A 17,563-nucleotide genomic window follows, 5' to 3' on the forward strand; every position below is an offset into this window, starting at 1 on the left:
AAAGTCAGGATTTTCAATTTGAAGCGATTTGGCAACTAGCTCTAATTAACTTCAGCATGTGGTAATTCTAATTCTCCAGTAATCCCCCTTCCCTTTTTGTCACTTTCTGACACAAGTTTGTATCTCTTACACTCGCTATTGCCGTTTCTTCATTTTTGCTGTCTTTTTTTTTCCCTTTCAGTCACTTGCTTTCTCTGTGCAGAGTCTCTGATGACTTCCTGAGTTGAGAGGAGCCAGAAGTCTGTCTTATATCTTTGTTCCTCTCTGTTGAGAGTCTGGCCGCATATGTAGCTGAGGGAAGTGAAGTTGGCATGAAAGTGAAAGTTATTTGTTTCAGATGCAATAACCCAAGGGATAAGCCAAGGACTTGTGGGCTGCTGATGTGCGACATGTTAGTGGTGTAGCAAGGAAGACGACAGGTCTGCGTGTGTTTATGTGTCAGTGTGTGGGAGGAGACGTTTGAGTTTGCTGAGGGCAATGACACTGGTATTCCTTGTGCTGTGATGTTGAAAACACCTTTAGATTTAAAGTGCCTTCTGTGAAAGCTAGTGGGCTGATTTGTTTGGGCTACAGTGGGCCGTAGTTTAATTCCTATCAAATACTCTCCTTTAGCCAGTATTTTTGCCTCTGTTTCATATCTGATCGCTTTAAAAATATTTATTATTAGTACACAGATGACTCAGATATAAACCTCTAAATAACCATGAATGTATTATGCTTTTCCATATGTATTCATATATTCATTACAGCAAATGGAGAGAAAAATCAATTTCATGCTTCAGGATGTTTTTGTGAAACTATGTTGTTTCTTACCTGCAGTGTACCACCATGGGCCCTGCATCTGGAGGATTACAAGCTTTCACCCGTCTCAGGAAGGCCAGGAATGGAGTGGGGTGCTCCGGTACCCCGTGGTCTGGCCAGGCTGTGAACTGGAACTGCCTCACCTCTCTCTTCTCACTGGAGCCATTCTGAATATGGAGATGGAGAGAGGTTAGTGACCACCATGTCTAACCTCAACTACTTGACAGTTGTTACATTGCCCAAGTGGCTACTGTCGAAAAACAGCATCCAAATGCCTCTTACTTTAAAAAGTGCAAATGTCCTGACACAGTATGTAGCCAGCTCTACTGTGTCTAGCAGTGTCACTTGGATGAGACCGTAGGTTTCTGTCCCTCTGGTGGGCCAGTATTGATCACATTTCACCTGTAATAGAGATAAATATCACATTTCAGAATTTTTTTAAAACCTTCATTTGAGGTGTATTGACATAGTTTAAATGTTCTTTGTAACATTGCCCTGCTTCAAGGTTCACACGGCTATACTCACATATATTTAGTCAAATAGTGGTAAAATAAATACACAAATTCTCCTCATTCCTGCTGACTGGGTTTGATTTTATAATCAATTAAATGGCATGAGATGTTTGTATGGAGCCGACGGTGCTATTAATTGTCCTGACACACTATAATTACAAAGGTAACAACAGTTTCCAATCATATTACGGTCTCAGCTTTATTGCTACTCGAGTGTACAGCTTTGTTTCACAGTGAATGGCCAATAAAACACTGTTCCATTATAGCATTACTGCTTAGCTGACAAAGGGAAGCACTATTGGTGTTGGGGCGGAAATAACTGGGTTTCAATTCAGTTGTTTTTTTTTTTTTTCATATCGTCTGTTAGAACTGATGCAGTTTTAGATTTTAGCAGTATGTTCAGCACAATCAGAATATCAGCTGGACACCGGTCTGAAATATCTGTAGTGTAGTTTCCACTAATTTCATTTCCTCAGCAGCTCGTACAACATGGGACACAAAGAGCAATGAAGTGATTGTGACAACAGGAGTAATGAAATGATTCATAACAGCATTTACTTGCAAATGCTCAAGCTTTACATATGCAAAACGTGCAAAGAGAGCCTGAGTGGTTCCCAGCAAATGATAGAACTGATAAATATGAAAGATAGGAGTTGGTAGACGAAACAAAAAAACATTATGAACTACAAATGTAAAACAACATAATGGTATGGCAGGATCGGGGGGTGGGGTGTCTTGCAGGAAGCCTTCACTGCAGAGCCAAGAAGCATATATCACAAAGCATCTATGGAGAGAAACTGACACCTGGCAGCATGGATCACATTTAGTTGTAGAATCATGCATTTTACAGTGCCTGTAATATTGAAAAACAGCCAAAGGATCTTATTTGCTTTGCAGATTGTAAGGATACAGAGTGAAAGCTGCTCTCTGGATTGAGTCAGCAACCCAGTTAACACTGTGCCAAGCTCTTAGAAAAGGCATACAAGTGTGAAGGTCACTAGCTTCTGAAGCCATTGCCAGCTTTCATGTGCTCAGTCAAACACTGTAAGATGTGCCAGCGAGGGAGAGAGGAAGTGCGTTTTGACCATGTCCACCTTAGGAGTAGTGAGTGCATACAGCTGGGCAATGTAGCTATTCAGTCTGAGTCTTTTTATCAGTGATTGTAATCCAGTGCCTTCAGCAGTGCTTGGCTAATGAAGTAAGCCACTAATCAGTCATGACTAAACAATGACGGAGTGTGTTGTTGTAAAGAGGGGACAGAGTAAAGTGTGCATCAGAATGCAACCTGGCTTTTCCTGGAGAATAAATATGAAGAGGGCCAAAGTGCAACATACTGTACAAAAAAAAAAAAAAGACAAAGAGGACAAGGGCGTCAAACGGATCATGTCACTGATGGGTGAGAAGAGTTGGAGGACTCTTTAATGCAAAATTTCACTGTCAAAGGAAGAATGGAAAAATTACGTAATTGGCTGAAAGTTTGAAAGTTTCGGTTGATATGAAAATGTCTTCCTTGACTTTGCTCAGGTGGTCAATTTCCGTGTTTGTGGCTGAACCACAGCAACCCCTATAAGTGTGAATGCTGCTGACTGACTGAGTGAACAGCTGAGTGTTGAAGTTACACCATTGGTCAGCCAAATTCCACATAACATTACAACACTAGCTGGCCAGCCGAGTGTTGGAGTTTTCCCCTTGGGTTCTTTCAAAATGATTTGGATCAAACAGGTATTGTTGCCAGCTGAGCACCTTTTATTACTATATTAACCAACTTTTTTTTTTCAAAGCAGCACCTAACAACAAATCTAGCAACTTCTTGGTCAAACTTTAGCTACCTTTCGTAGAAGAGAGTCACCAGTATCACCCACACCCGTCTATGCTGCATGGCAGCTGACGTGCGTGAGCTTCAAACTTGCACTCTGAGTGATAATTTTTCAAGTAAATATAACCAAAATTACAGCATATCTGTTGTCTTTAACTTATGTGTATGATGATTTTGTCAGACAACGTTATTTGAAAATCAGGATTTTCACAGTGCAGGGCATGGGCTGTGTTTCAGGCAGTATTTCTCCCTTTTCTGTTGTCTGTCAACAGAAACAGAAAAACAAGTAAGTGGGAACAGCTGTATTAAAACGCTGTGTATGTGAGCACAGAGAGTGGGAGAGAAGCTAAACGATAAACAACTGAAACCGGCTGTCACCAGGCAGAATGCAACTAACCTATGACGTAGTCCAGCAATATACTAGGTTTTGACTTAGTCTTGTTATGAGTTGGGGTTAAACATTTCAAAGCTCAAAATAAAACAAATGTACCCACATTTCAGTTTAATTTCATCTGATTCTTGTAGTGTTCTCTATTTAATAGAGAACACTACACTGTTGTGTTCTCTATTTAATAGAGAACACAACATAATAAGGCTTTTTCTGTATTTCTGTCACTTACCCTGGACCTCTCCTCCAGTTTGGTCATCATGACAATGATAGCACTCCTCTGTTCCCAGATCATCCTCCAGAAGTCACCAAATGTCTCTGGCAGCGATCCTTGGGTGGCAATGTAGGCATTCTGCTTTCTGTAGCCATCAATGTAGTTTGAATTGATATAGTCACTTCCAGGGATACCTATGAAGAGACAAGTTGTGACATGAGTTGTCAAGCTGAGTTAATATGGTTAAAAACAAAAAAAAAAACAAAAAAAAAACCCTAATAACATGATACCACATTCAGCCCTACATAAGAATCAGATGACACTGTTAGGCTATTCTCTGTGTTTCCTGTCAGTTAAGCCAACATTTTCTGTAAGTATTAAATGGAAGTACCATAAAGCAGTCACATTTGGAACCAGCGTTACAGTCCATTAGGATTTGTGTTTGCTATCAGCAACACATTTAAATCCACAGTTTTTGTGTCCCTCTTCCATATCTGCAACTGACTTACAGATAAAGCTTGGTCTGTTAAAGTCTATCACCTCACATGGAGAAAAACAAACCAACACAAAACTAGCAAAACAATTTCCCCCCTTCCCCCCGCACTCCTCCTTCTCTTTGCTTATATTAAATGAAAGGCACAGCAGCCTTTTCGAATCCGGGGGAAAGAGACAGAGCTGACAGCTAGTCAATGCTTTAGGACTGGCAGTTTAGGGGCTCCATGCACACATGGTCGACCAAGATAAGTCTCATCTGCATGGATGCCACGTCCCAGAGAATCCCCTCACTCCAACTGCTTCCTCTCCCCCCTGTCCCCCAGACTGCCTTTTACTCCCAGGTAACTTATTCAACATAAAAAAGCAAAGAAAAAGGAATATGAACACATTCAAAAACCCACCCACATAATTTTTTTTTGCTCTCCCCCACCCTCTCTTTTTTGCCGTTGAAGTTGTCCACACAGCCAGGCAGTTGTATATTTCCTTGATGGACAAGGGATAAATACAATTAAGCCCAGTGTGTTTTCAAATTGAAAAGAAAAAGCCAAAAGAGACATTACTGTGGTTTAATGAGAATGAGGCATGTTGTTTAATGCATATTTGCAAATGGATTTTGCCTTTATGCTTTCTGTCACTCAGGATTTGTATAAATTTTCTGTCAGTATGCTCATTAAGAAATAAACATCGCTACATTGTTGTTCATTGCTCAGTCTTCGTAAAAAATAAATAAATAAAGAACTAAAAAAAGCAAAGGAATTTCAAAGAAAATACAGAGAGATTTTAGGGCGCAATAGTGTAATTCTGATAATGATGATGATTCTTAGTAGCAGTAGTGGTACTACTAATAGTATATTCATTTCAAGACATTGCAATTGCAAGCAGATAACAACACACTTTCTCAGATTCCTACACTGTCTGACTACAGAACATATTTATAAAGTTGTCACATTAGATCTTGATTAGATTTTCTTAATAAATGACTTCTTTGTAGAACAGGGTGTGAATGTCTCAAGTGTAGCTCTTGTCTTTGAATAAGAAAAGACCCGTGACAGCTTCCACACTAAATATAGAACAATGGAAAAATTAGTGACTTTAATGTTCTAAAAATAACATAGAATTCATGGAATTTGGAAGGAATGCGATCATACTGACAAAAATTAATACATTTTCTAATTGAAATTAGAAACTGTACAATTTAGCCAAATGAAGGGTAAACTAAGTTTTAGGGATTAACTTTAGATAGCAGTTTAATCCGGCTAAGCCCTTGTTTTGTGTGGTCAGGCAACTTGGCAAGAGGTTCCTTGTCAAAAGTAGAGCAAATGCAGTGATGTCCCGACCATTAAAGTCCACAAATGTTCTCGAGCATCAGAGCGCTTGTATCCCAAACATTCTGCTGATCCATCCCCGCATCAATAAATTCTGAAAGTAGCTGTCTTCAAATTCTGATGTCAAATCCCAAATCCCTTTTTATTCAAAGAACTCAATCAAAGTAAACAATAGAGGCATTGCTTGCCAAAAGGCTTTGTTTAAGCTTAGAAGGAAAAGAGGAAGTCCCTCATGTCCCCCTGGCTGAGATCTACTCACTTGCTACAGCACAAAGACTCCAGTGTGTTTGTGCAGATGTGTTTATATGCCTGGCTAATGGAGTTCCATCAACACTCAAGCTGTGTGTTGTTTCTGAGAGACTGCAAAAAAGGCTCTCTAAGTCTTTATCTATCTGTTTTTGTCACATTAGCCATTTACTACTTTTGTTTATATTATTCTGTGCCCTCCATGGGAGCAGCTCAATGGAAATGGTTAATTAATAGTTGTGTGTGTATGTGCAATTGTGTTATCATTGAATAAACTGGTTAAGGAGCCAACAATTAACTAGCCATTTCAAAATGGCCTTTCACTTCTTAGAAGCTGTACTATACAGGACAACACATCTTAAGTGTGCCAAAGACTCTGACTGTCCTGGTTCATGTCAGGTCGACAATGGGTTGGTGTGAAATTGTGAAAATACAAATTTGTCTGTCAAGCTGCAAGGTTAGGCCCTGATATTCAGAGCACTACAACCACATCTTGAATGAGTTTATTCCATGTAATGCACAAACAAGTAATGTGTATAGAGTGTGCTGCCCTGTTTTTGTATCTTCTAGTGTGCTCACTGCCCTGGTTTGAAGATATAAATTACACTCAATTTAAAGGAACAGATGTTGGTGAAACTTGGCATCCTGGCATCGCTCATTGTAGAGATTGATTTATCTGATTGGTTGCCTCGGTACTTGAAAAGGGAATTGTTTGTTTTTGTAAATAATGTCTTTCTTTACAAGCACCTTAGGCATGAAAGGAAGTAGTAGTCTGACATGCTTGTGTAGGAATATCATTTAAAAGTAGAGTGTGGTTGCGCTCCTGAGGTCTTAAAGATACGGTTGTACTGGCTGTCTGTAGAATCGATACAGCAGTTGGGAGGGAAGATGCTGGTGGGCGGCATACCGTCAATAGCAGAGAGCAAGACTCTGGAATGGTCGTAGGCAATCACGTTGGCATATCTGTTCTTTGGCTTGTTAACCTCCAGGTTAGAGTGCTCCCATGTGAACTGCTGACCAGGGTCGATGGACTGTAAGAGAAAAAAAATTGTCATTATTACAATAAAATATTTTGTGCTATAGGCACATTTTACAGCAGTTGATAGCCAAGGCTGAATTTAGCTCTTTGTGCAAGATCAATATCCGAAAGCTCACTGAAATGTGCCTTTGAACACAGAGCTCACATTGGAAGTGAAAATGAAAATATTGTAGTTTACTAATGTTTAGATACAAACTCAAGCCCATACTTTTGTCCCTAAATCTATTTTTGCATGTATTTGCACTGATGGCACATTTGCTGGAGAGACAAAGCTACACATAATTTGAATGTTGTGTTCATGTCATGCGTAATATTAATTTCTAGTGCTGCTGTTGGATCGTTTCATGTGTACACAACAGAAAACATAAATGGAAAACAGAGATTGTAAACTATTGATAAAATTTTGCTGTATTGGGTTTATCTTGGCTGTTTAGTTTCCCTTCGAGGTCAAATAATGTCAGGTTGGGACTACCCTTTTAGAGCTTTACATCTTCACCAAGTGAGAAGAATAAAATTGCACAAAATCATAACATGAATTTACAATCATTCAGTATGCTTTTTTACACACCATCTCTCTAAGTTGGCCACAGTAGTGCAATATCAAGAAGCTCCTCAACCTTCCATTTTTTTAATTTTTTTTTTTAAAGGAAATGGCTTTTCACTTTAAACACACCAAATGTCAAGTCTCTTAAAGTAAGTTTTGATGATGAAATGTGTCAAATTCTTGATATACAAGAGTCCCAAGGAAATTATAATTTTTTGGACTGAAAGCTGATTTAGTTGATGAAAAGTCTAACCCAGGCTTGTATTTTTCTCAGTTAATTTAAGAAGAATCTGCTCTGGCCTCTGAGCATCTTGTGGAAAATGGGGTGTCAGCCAACACTGGAATCTAAGTTGTCTCTTTTGATCTTCAAATCTCAAGTTGACAAAAAGTCAAAGAATATTTTGTGGAGCAAATTTGACTTGAGTGAATAGTTTACTTTTAAGAACTATGGGAACTGTTTACATGAAATAAGTGCATATAAAGTATTAGATTTCCAAAAAGATACATCAGAATCAGTCACAGAGGAAAAGCCCATGTTCTATCGACTTTGCTCATTTGATCAATCGGACTTTATGGCAAATGCTAGAATACCACACTTGAGAATAGTTTAACAGCATTAGCTATCCAAGTCCCCTTTTGGCTTTGTAAAGCAGAGATCGATAATGGTCCCTCATCCCAATAAATGAACTATAAAACATAATATCACAAAGGGAAAACACAAAGACATGAAAGATGGCATTTCATTTCATATTACAGGGAAAATATTGTGCCTGTGTTTTTAATGGGCACAGGTTGCTTTTATGTGTTAATCTCCACTGAAAGTAGACGAAACCAATGTGCAATAGAACAGACTGCAATTAACAGCCACATTAGGACAATGCCCTGTCTTATAATCTAGATAGATCTGAGTATGATCCTGCTTTTATGGCTTATTTAGAATAATTTATCTGAACAATAAATGCATGGAAATTATCTTTATTATTCACTATCAGACCAGTTTAATGATGTCAAACTTTAGATTACTTCTACCACCATGGAAGGAAAGACATTAGACAAGACATTTCAGCCCTGAGTTCATCTGCAGAAATCACCTAAAGCAGCAGTATGGGAGAAGGCGTACCACTGGCTGAGTATGTTACTTTATCAAAATATGTTGAAACAGTGGGCTGCATCATTGCTCATAATAAAAATCTTTATTTTATTGTACTCTCAAAATTACTTTCCACTGCTCTTGAATAAGCACAATGAAATTGGAATTCGGTGTACTTAAGCTGCAATAATGATTGGGCAGCTTGGCAGGGACCCATATGGTGACCTCATAGATTTTGGAGCCGTTGCAGGAACCACAGAGCGGCTGTTCCTATCTCATACAATACTGCAGAAAACACCCCTTGTTTGCATAGTTTTTCAGGCCCCACGGGTGTTCTTCAAACATAAGTTCATCTACAACGCAATTCCAATATAAACATTAACGTTGCCTGACTACAACCAACAAGGTTTTGAAGGCACTTAAATTGTAAGGACTTTTAAATTTGAAGGTCTAATCACACCACACATAAATACTACTAACACCTTTGTTCAGGGGTGTATTTTTATTCTCATAGTGGCCATGCAGTCTGGAGTGAGACCTCAGCTTAAGTGTAGACATAAATTAACTAGCTGTGTCAGTAAAACGTAGCCTTTGAAATTTTCAGAGTAGTAGTGCATTAGTCACACTAGCAGTTAAGCATTATGTTTCTCAAGGATAAACAATACTGAATATCGTTCTGTGTATAATATACTGTTTCATCCAACACATCTGTACTGCTAGTTGTAGGGTTGCTTCTAGGTGTTGATAGCAGCGTTCACCATATTGACCTCCGTTATGGTCACAGTATATTAACTGATAAACACTGATTTCATCCTTTAAATACTAGTATGATTCATTCGGATATTCTTTCTTTGTGCAGGTTTGGCTTCACATTGCCATTTTTACTTGGTTTAGTCATATACAGCCTTTTCACAGCAGACATTTGGACTCGTCACAGCGATAAAAGAACAAGTGTAACTAATAACATTAATGATGGCCTGTTTTCCTTTTAACTGTCACAGTAAGTCATGTCAATGAGCCAGCAGGCACAATAACAGGGCCCTGGAACTGAAAGTGGAATGTAGCCATTATTGGTGTTATTAATCACACCTGTTTGTTTCCTGCTATGAACTGTCAAACAGCCTGAAGTCAAAAAGGTATACTGGCTAATTTGAAATCTCTGCGTTATTCTAATGAAGATGATATTTTTATGAAAGTAATTCCTAACTCCCCCTGTTGGGCTCTCATCCACCAAACCCAGTTGACACATTGTTAACACGCTTGGACAGCAATGTGGTTGGCATGGGTATGCAATGATAGGATTCAGGCTTCCAGGAAAATACCATTAAATGCAAGACTGTGGTCTTTGCCCAGCATGCTAAATAATGACAGTAATTTGAAATCATAGTTACTTGCTACAACATTTATCACAATCAACTCTGGGATCTGCTGCCGCTTACCTCATATTCCTGTGAAAACTTAAGGTTGTCATTGGCTTTCAGCCGCTCCAGATGATCTGCCAGGTCCATGATCGGGATTGGAGGGTGGCTTGCCATACCTGTCAATAAGATGGTCTGAGGGTCAGTCACCAGTCTTGTAACAAGCCATCACCCAACCACAAGCCAACAGTGAATCATTAGATAAGCAGAATGTGTGTTTAACAGGGGGAATGGAAGAGTGGATCTTGTTAGGCTAGGTTGTTCACTCAAAGCAGTGGCCATGCTCATAAAGAGGATATGGACACAGAAGCCAATGAGAAGTCATCGAGCACACTTGCCCCATTGGGACTCTCCCTATTGAGAGAGAAGAAAGTTATTCACACAGAAAGCTGCTGCGGTGTGTAGTTAGCATGACAGGAAGACACAGACGCAAACATCCCAAAAAACAAACAAACAAAAAACATTCAAAATGTTAAGCCAGATGTTGACGTCTGCTTTGAGTGATGACATGTTTTCAAGCTGTCATTTCAAACTCCGCCTCCTGTGATGACATAGCATTACACCAGATGGATTAGGTGGAGATGGGAATACAAGACTAGGCAGAAAAAAAGGAGAAGAAGGGAATTGAAGCTAAAAAAAAAAAAAAAAATCAAAAACAAATCATGTCAAATGCATAATCGAGACCAACTAACTTGACAAATGGAGGTTACTGGGGTGACTGGACGCACCTGAACCTGTGGAGGAAACGGCGGTGTAATTAAGTACATTGCAGACGTCACAGAGCAATGTGATGACTATTTTTTTTCACAAACAGAAGGTAGAAATTGAAATGTGACAAGAAGTAGTTGAATGATTATGTGTACTCTAAATGGGACATTCATTAGTAACATACAAATCATCATGCTCAAAGCTCGGCTATGCCACCATGCTTATTTCATAGAAATAAGAAAGCGTACAGGGAATAAAAAGTCCTAGCAGCACAAATCAAAAGCGAACAACCATGGGATATTCATTGTCATTCCTTTTAACCCGAGGATTCTGACATGGTGTTGTACTACTTGGATTGGAGTATAAAGTTTCATCCGCAGTTAAGTTCACTTGACTTTGAAAATGTGGAATTGACATTGTTCAATATTGGGTGGTAGTTAAGGTATACGCGTCATCAGCATCTTTAACAGCTTAGATGTAGGGAAAAGATCAAAAGTGTGCTGTTCTACAACCAAAGATCTGTGACTTAAGAATTCAGGTGCCATTTTGACACACCAGTCGGCTGAAAGTATCCCTCTCCAACAATGAGGTGATATCATTTTGGTTGCAGACACAAGTGGGCATTAGCTAATGGAAGCTGTACCTCGTTTTCCCACCCACTCTCATGTCTCTCTGAAAGACGGCAAACGGTGTATCTATTGCAGGCCACTACTCAAAATCCATTTCCACCACTGGGGGACAATGAAAGTGCCATTTCCAACACGCCATCGCTCAAACATCAAGCATCCTTAAGATGAAAATGTCCATTGAGGGGTAAAGAGGTGAAAGGAAGGGTAGAGAGAGTCGGGGAGAGAGGTGGTCTAATGTAGAAGTGCTTCAGGACTTAAGAGAAAGTGGTCACGTCGTCGGAAAAAAAATGTTTGGTCCTTTTTGAGCAGTGAAATAGACAAGATACCAGCTCTCAGAAGGGCTGATGTGGGGGGGGGGGGGGGGGGGGGGGGGGGGGTGATGGCTTGAGAGGCAGATGAAATAGTGGGAGGATTGTTGAGATCACTCTGAGCCAAAAGGAAAAATACCCTGTGCCAGGATGAAACAGCCAGTAATGGTCCTAACATCACTGAAGAGCTTTCATAAATATGCATAATCTTTTTTCAAAAATGAGCCTGCAGAGATAATTCATCCTCCTTTCATACTAGCTGACCTGAAAAATATGGCTTTGATATTACAACATTATTCGCAGATTCTGAACACCTGTCCCAAAGCAATCGGTGCTAGAAGAACTCAAATGGCAGTTAAGTATGTCTCTGTTGGTCTCTCTCAGGAGCAAAGATGCATACCACCTCTTCAGGTGATGCATGAACTGTGACTCCCCAATCGTGTAACGATTACATCACTGAGCCAAGGCGTGACCACTGACCACCACTCACCTCAGCACTAAAGGTCACAGCGAGTAAACACTAGTGTTTACAACTTGTCACCACTTTTTCATGGTTATGTATTGGCTTCCTCAAAAAAAAAAAAAAACAACATTTTGCATTTCCCTCTCCTCCCACAACCCTGCATCCTGGGACCTTAAGCGGCAGGATACTGTCCAAGCAGGACTGTACTATTCTGAGTAAGCATGACAAGTCCTGATGACCTGGATAACCCAGGTGCAGAGGAAGATGACAGCTGCCATGAAACTGTCAAGCTTGCATTTCTGCCTCTTCATTTTCCACTGATAGGTGTCTCTAGGGAGGACACTGTCAGTTTTGACCTGCTGTACCTTCTCTAAGCACCTGTCCACTGTCTACCTGCAAACTGCCTGCCTTTATTGTGCCACTCTCACCGCAAAGATGATGGGAACTCTGTAGGTCGTTATTGTATTATGTTTCAGTGTCAGCAGTGGTTGCAAATGTGGAAACAATGAATGCTACAAAACTGATTGTATATTTCTTTTTCCTTAAAGTAAGCAATAATTAGCATTGGCGACCATTTCCAGAATGCATATTCAGTTATAAATTCACAGTGAATGACATAGCAGTTACTGGCTTCATTTCGAGTACTTACCAGGCGTTTGGAAGTTGAGACGTCGAAGCTCAACAGGGTCAGTGGGATGATGCAGTGGCATTTCCTTGCTGTTGGGGAGACTGCCTTTCCTAGCTTCAGATTCTGCTCTTTTTCTGCAGAATAAACAGTAAATTATTTTTGATGATTTATTTTTGTGTTTTGTGCACAAAACCCTTAATTCTTACTGTATAACCGCAAAGTGTGCCTTCTGGTCTTAATGAATAATGAAGGCAGAAATATAATTAGGAAGGTGACAGGAGTACATTCTTACAGTACATTAGGCTACAGGGGGTGGACTAAATAACATCATCACTTCACAATATAATGCAATCCAATACTGTTGCCCTTAGCTCTTAACTACTACCTTTGTAAAGCCTGTATTGTTCACTTTTCAATGGTTGTGTCAGTAAGTACTAAGGGGCTATTGTACTTTCTGTATTTGCATTATGTTGGATTCTTATTCTTTGTTCCACTCCCTTTTATTTTGTGTTTAAGTATTTTGAATGCAAGATTACTATTACATAGAAAGTCTTTTTCACATTTTTAATGTACAACAGTGTCACCTCAGGTGATTTGTTCATTCATACCACACTGGTTGTAGGAGGTCACTAGTAATTGCAGCATTTTATAATGGGAAGATGATTCAGTCATTATATGGCATTGTGAATTCAGGGTTTATTGGTAGGAAAAGTCAAACCATTTGTGCTTTGATTTCCAAATAAATGCCGGCTGACAGCTGTCATAGAAACAGTGTCACATTGCTAATAGTAAGCAACATGTGTTTAACACATGTTCATTCTGATTCCGCACATTGCATGATTTCACGAATGACCTCAACTCCAGTGGGCGATCAGTTTCCATATGTTTAGATATCATATGTACAGTCTGGGGAGAAAAAGAGGTTGAAAGGGAGTTAGTTTCTCTTTAATTCTTTCTCATTCTTACCTGTCTGGTTTGCTGCTCCATTGGTCAGCAAGGAAAGAAATATCGACACAACATTAGGTGATAAGACCTTAGGCTTTAATGGAGAGTTCCAGAAACTTTCTTCAGAGTAAGTGAATGACTGACGATGTAAGAGTCAAATGATACCAATCATATCTGTTTTACTTTGTGTGCAAGATTAGTGATGCTTCACTTCCAAGATTATACTCAATTATGCCGCCTTGGGGCTCTTTGTTTCAAATACTAGTTTCCCAGGTGCATCCAAGATTTGTACATTGTATCTCTGCTATTTCAAGCAGTTTCAGCTGATTGCTTCTTGTTCAAGCATAAAAGTCATCTCTTGACTCCTAATTGCTGTGGCGGTTTTTTCCGGCAAATAAGCCTACCACCGATGCATTTATTAAAATTAAGAATTCTGCATGTTTAAGATTTATGCATGTGATATTATAAATGCAAACAACATGTGGGATCATAATTTTTAGTCAAACATGTATGTTTTTACCCTTTTATTTAAAATATACCTGAATTTATTAGTCTGGTAGCAATAAACGGATGTGACTTCAATTATTCTAAGTGTAGGTGTGCAGTTTACTCAGATTTATGCTTGTCTCTGATGAAGATAGCAATTGTTATCCCCATGTCTTTTCCTAGAGCTAAGCATCACATGGTTGTTGCCCTTTGTTTGGCACAAGAGCAACATTCTGTCACATAAAAATTGATCTCGACAAGAGAAATATCTCCTGGTTATGCACTGAATGTTCCCTAACGTGGCAGTGACACTGGCTTGGTAGTCGATGTGTAAATCTGCCTGCCACAAATGGAAATACTAAAGCCCTCCGCACACACAATCTTTGTGCAGTTTTAATTCACCTTTTTTATTATCAAAACAGAGTAAGACAGAGCTAGAATAAAGTAGTATGCATAAACCTGACATTACTCTGTTTTTTTTTTTTTTTACTTCTCAGTATTTGTACTGATTATAGCTTCCGCTGACTCTTCAATTACTAATCTTGCATTCCCAAAATTACTTCTTGAGGACCACTGTGAAATTCTGCTTAGAACTGGATATTTGATTAAATGAACTTTGCCTTATATAATAGGTGAGAACTGACAAGATGGCAAAGGACAGAATGAAATCTGTGTGTAGATGTGTGCACAAGTGTGTCCTGGCAAAGCAGGAGGGCAGCATAAGGTCAGAGTCAGGATTGAGAGCCGAGTTCCCTTGTGGAATGAGTAGTATTGAAAGGGGAGGGGTTGGGGTGGCTGGGATGCTGGCCCAGGCCTCAGGGCCTCTTTAAAGCTGCACACACATGCAGTGACATGCAGCAGATAGTCAAAGCTCTGCCCTCCTACGCTTGACTGATGAGCAGTGACAGCGCAAGGTCTGGCTACCACTAGGGGGTTTCAGACAAAAAAGACTGTTTTGATTCGGTGTGAAAGCACACTACCGCAAGTGTTTTCAACTGTTTTACATGTGTGTGTGAGTGTGTATTTGTGTGTGCAGGGGGTAGATGGATGTGTCTGATTAACTTTCAGTCAACGCACATGTCTGTATGAAGGATTGTGGGCGTCTGCCTCGGATGGCTTGACAGTTTGGGTAGCTGTGTGCCTGGATTTACTCATTTGAGATTTAGAGTGTGTTTGTGAGGGTCATGGATAGCCTGAAGATCAATGTGCCTCAGGGTTTAAGTTAAAATCTTACATTTAGTGTCTGCATTCAAATATGCTAAGTAAATTTGTGCACAGTAGCGTGTTGGTTTCATCAATGTTAAATAAATAAAGTGAATGGTCATACACGAATGTTGAGTGGCTATACATGACATGAATTTTAAATGCACATATATAAGTAATAATGTGTATATAGTGCATTTCTTGCACCGTCTCCTTGGAATGACTGTGTGCCAGTTTTGTATGTACAGTATTTATTATAAGTATTTAAGTGTTATGGTAGTTGTCCCATCTGAGGTGGATTACTGCGCATTTGTTAGACTGAAAAATCCCTTGTGTGTAGACCATCCTTTCATGTCCTTACCTCTTGTAGAGGAGGATGGCAATGACAATGCATATGATGAAGACGACTGCTAGCACAGGTCCCACCACCCAGATGAGGCCTTCTTCCTCATCGATGATTGGCTGGGGGTCAATGTCCGCTGAAACAACTGGATCAGAGTAGGGGCTGGTGGCATACATGATCTGAGCCAGGGAGAAGCAAATCAGTGATTAATATTCTGTCATGAAATCTGTGTCAAATTTTTTTTTTTCAGCCATCATATTCTACTATACGTATTCGACATCATGCTGCTCCTTTTCAAGTTGATATTATCTATCATCTGGTAATTATGAAAGACATTTTCTTGCCAGTGTATCACGTTGTGCCTTTGACATAGGCAATAACTGATCTTCACTGTAAGTTACATGAAGGAACAGTAGATCCACTCATATTTGGGATTATTCAAAGAATTACTACAAGACGTCATTTAACTTGCCCCCATTACAGAGCAAATCTAACAAGACTCTGACAAACACAGCATGACCAACAATACAAATTAAAAGCCAATTCAAAGTTTTACTGTGTAAAATCTGCTAAGCTGCAGTTTGACCAATCAGAATTATCTTCACTATCTGCTCCTATGCAGGAACCTTGATTGGACCATTTCACATTCTAAGAGAAGATAAAAAAAAATGGTCTTGTGGGAAGAAAATATATGCTTCAGTGGGCAAATTAGAGAGATTTCCCTCCGTCTATCATTATCGTTTTTGCTCTACCTGAACTCAGGGTTAGCGGAGAGTGTGTGAGGCAGCACTATAGACCCTGCAGCTCATCAAATCCATCATCTCGCCTTTAGCTGCCTAATCATGTGGCTTTCAGGTCTTCCATCCAGACGGACTCATGAACACATACACACTAGCTGCAGCAGTGGAGATAAGGTGGACGGCACGTAGGACGCAATTAAAGAGGAGCCGTGTTATCGAGGTGTTCTTGCGATCGGCTAAGGTCTTAAGGGGTTTCTCTCCCTGAGGCAGCATGGGTCAGCTGCAGCTTTAAGTTTTTAAGTCAAAGCCTCACAAGGGCTGAGAGTAACACATCTGACCAGAACCAACTCTGACCCTCTGCAAAGATGTAGTGGATTTAACCCTCTGTGCCTATTAACATGTATAGTTGTTAGCACAAAGAACATGATATCACTATCAAGGGATATGCCATATGGATAAAACTGAGACATTACACGTGTGTGAGATAGAGCAGACTCACGTTTTCAGACATTTCCAGAACAGCAAGCACAAAGAAGATGTACTCCTGGCCATTCTGGAGTTGCTTATTTTCAAAGTCCCCGTAGATCTTGCCATCTCCCAAGGTGAAGTCTTTAGGCAGGACTTTGTAGTAGGCAGCAATATAGGCTTTGGGTTCTGCCTGCCTGCGGAACCGAAGGCCTCTGCTAGTTCGGTTTATCTCCTTCAGCAACTACAGTGAGGAGTAAGAAGCAGATAGTTGATAACGGATAGGGACACATTCCAGCACACACATGAAAACACATCTACACCAACCAGATCTGTCTATGTAGATTTTTTTTTCTTCTGATTGCTGAGCTGAAAATGCTGATTGCAAAAAGCAGAACATTACAGAAAAGATCAATGACTTATTTCATCTGTTTTTAGACTACAAAAGACTGTTAGATTAAAAGATTGTTTGGCTTTCCAGCATATAAAACAGCGGAGGATTATCCAACAGCTTCAAACAGTTAAAAAGACTGAATTCATTTAAAACTTTCACAGCTCAATTATTTTTTCTTGTTGATACAATCAAAAAATATTTTTGCTTAAACATGCAGACAAATATAATTTGGGGATCATTTTTGTTTGGATTTGATTATTAGTGTACAAATGTGCATTTTTCTGATTCATTGTTTAGTAAATATGAAGGAAAGATGTGCACAGTGAGGATAAATCAAATATCATGTCAATAAATTTGGTTACC

The 17,563-nt window shown here is 39.6% G+C and overlaps 1 protein-coding gene across 15 annotated transcripts in view; it reads right to left on the bottom strand.

The window, feature by feature from the left end:
* Positions 1-17,563, bottom strand: part of ptprda (protein tyrosine phosphatase receptor type Da) — a 354,362-nt gene that overhangs the window by 11,986 nt on the left and 324,813 nt on the right. For 9 of the 15 annotated variants that reach the window (XM_087177922.1, XM_087177921.1, XM_087177923.1 and 6 more), the window contains 9 exons: positions 16,841-17,050; positions 15,620-15,780; positions 12,646-12,758; positions 10,581-10,622; positions 9,910-10,007; positions 6,705-6,828; positions 3,750-3,925; positions 1,084-1,203; positions 814-968 (listed from right to left, as the gene is read on the bottom strand). In XM_087177922.1, the coding sequence (XP_087034048.1) occupies positions 814-968; positions 1,084-1,203; positions 3,750-3,925; positions 6,705-6,828; positions 9,910-10,007; positions 10,581-10,622; positions 12,646-12,758; positions 15,620-15,780; positions 16,841-17,050 (1,199 nt within the window). The remainder of the gene's footprint in view (positions 1-813; positions 969-1,083; positions 1,204-3,749; positions 3,926-6,704; positions 6,829-9,909; positions 10,008-10,580; positions 10,623-12,645; positions 12,759-15,619; positions 15,781-16,840; positions 17,051-17,563) is intronic. The other 6 variants (XM_023421089.2, XM_023421088.2, XM_023421099.2 and 3 more) reach the window with 1 other exon arrangement.

Source organism: Seriola lalandi, unplaced genomic scaffold (genome assembly GCF_002814215.2).
Source record: "Seriola lalandi dorsalis isolate HSWRI2012SDOR001 ecotype SW California unplaced genomic scaffold, Sedor1 jcf7180002054663, whole genome shotgun sequence".
Classification (NCBI taxonomy): Eukaryota; Metazoa; Chordata; class Actinopteri; order Carangiformes; family Carangidae; genus Seriola; species Seriola lalandi.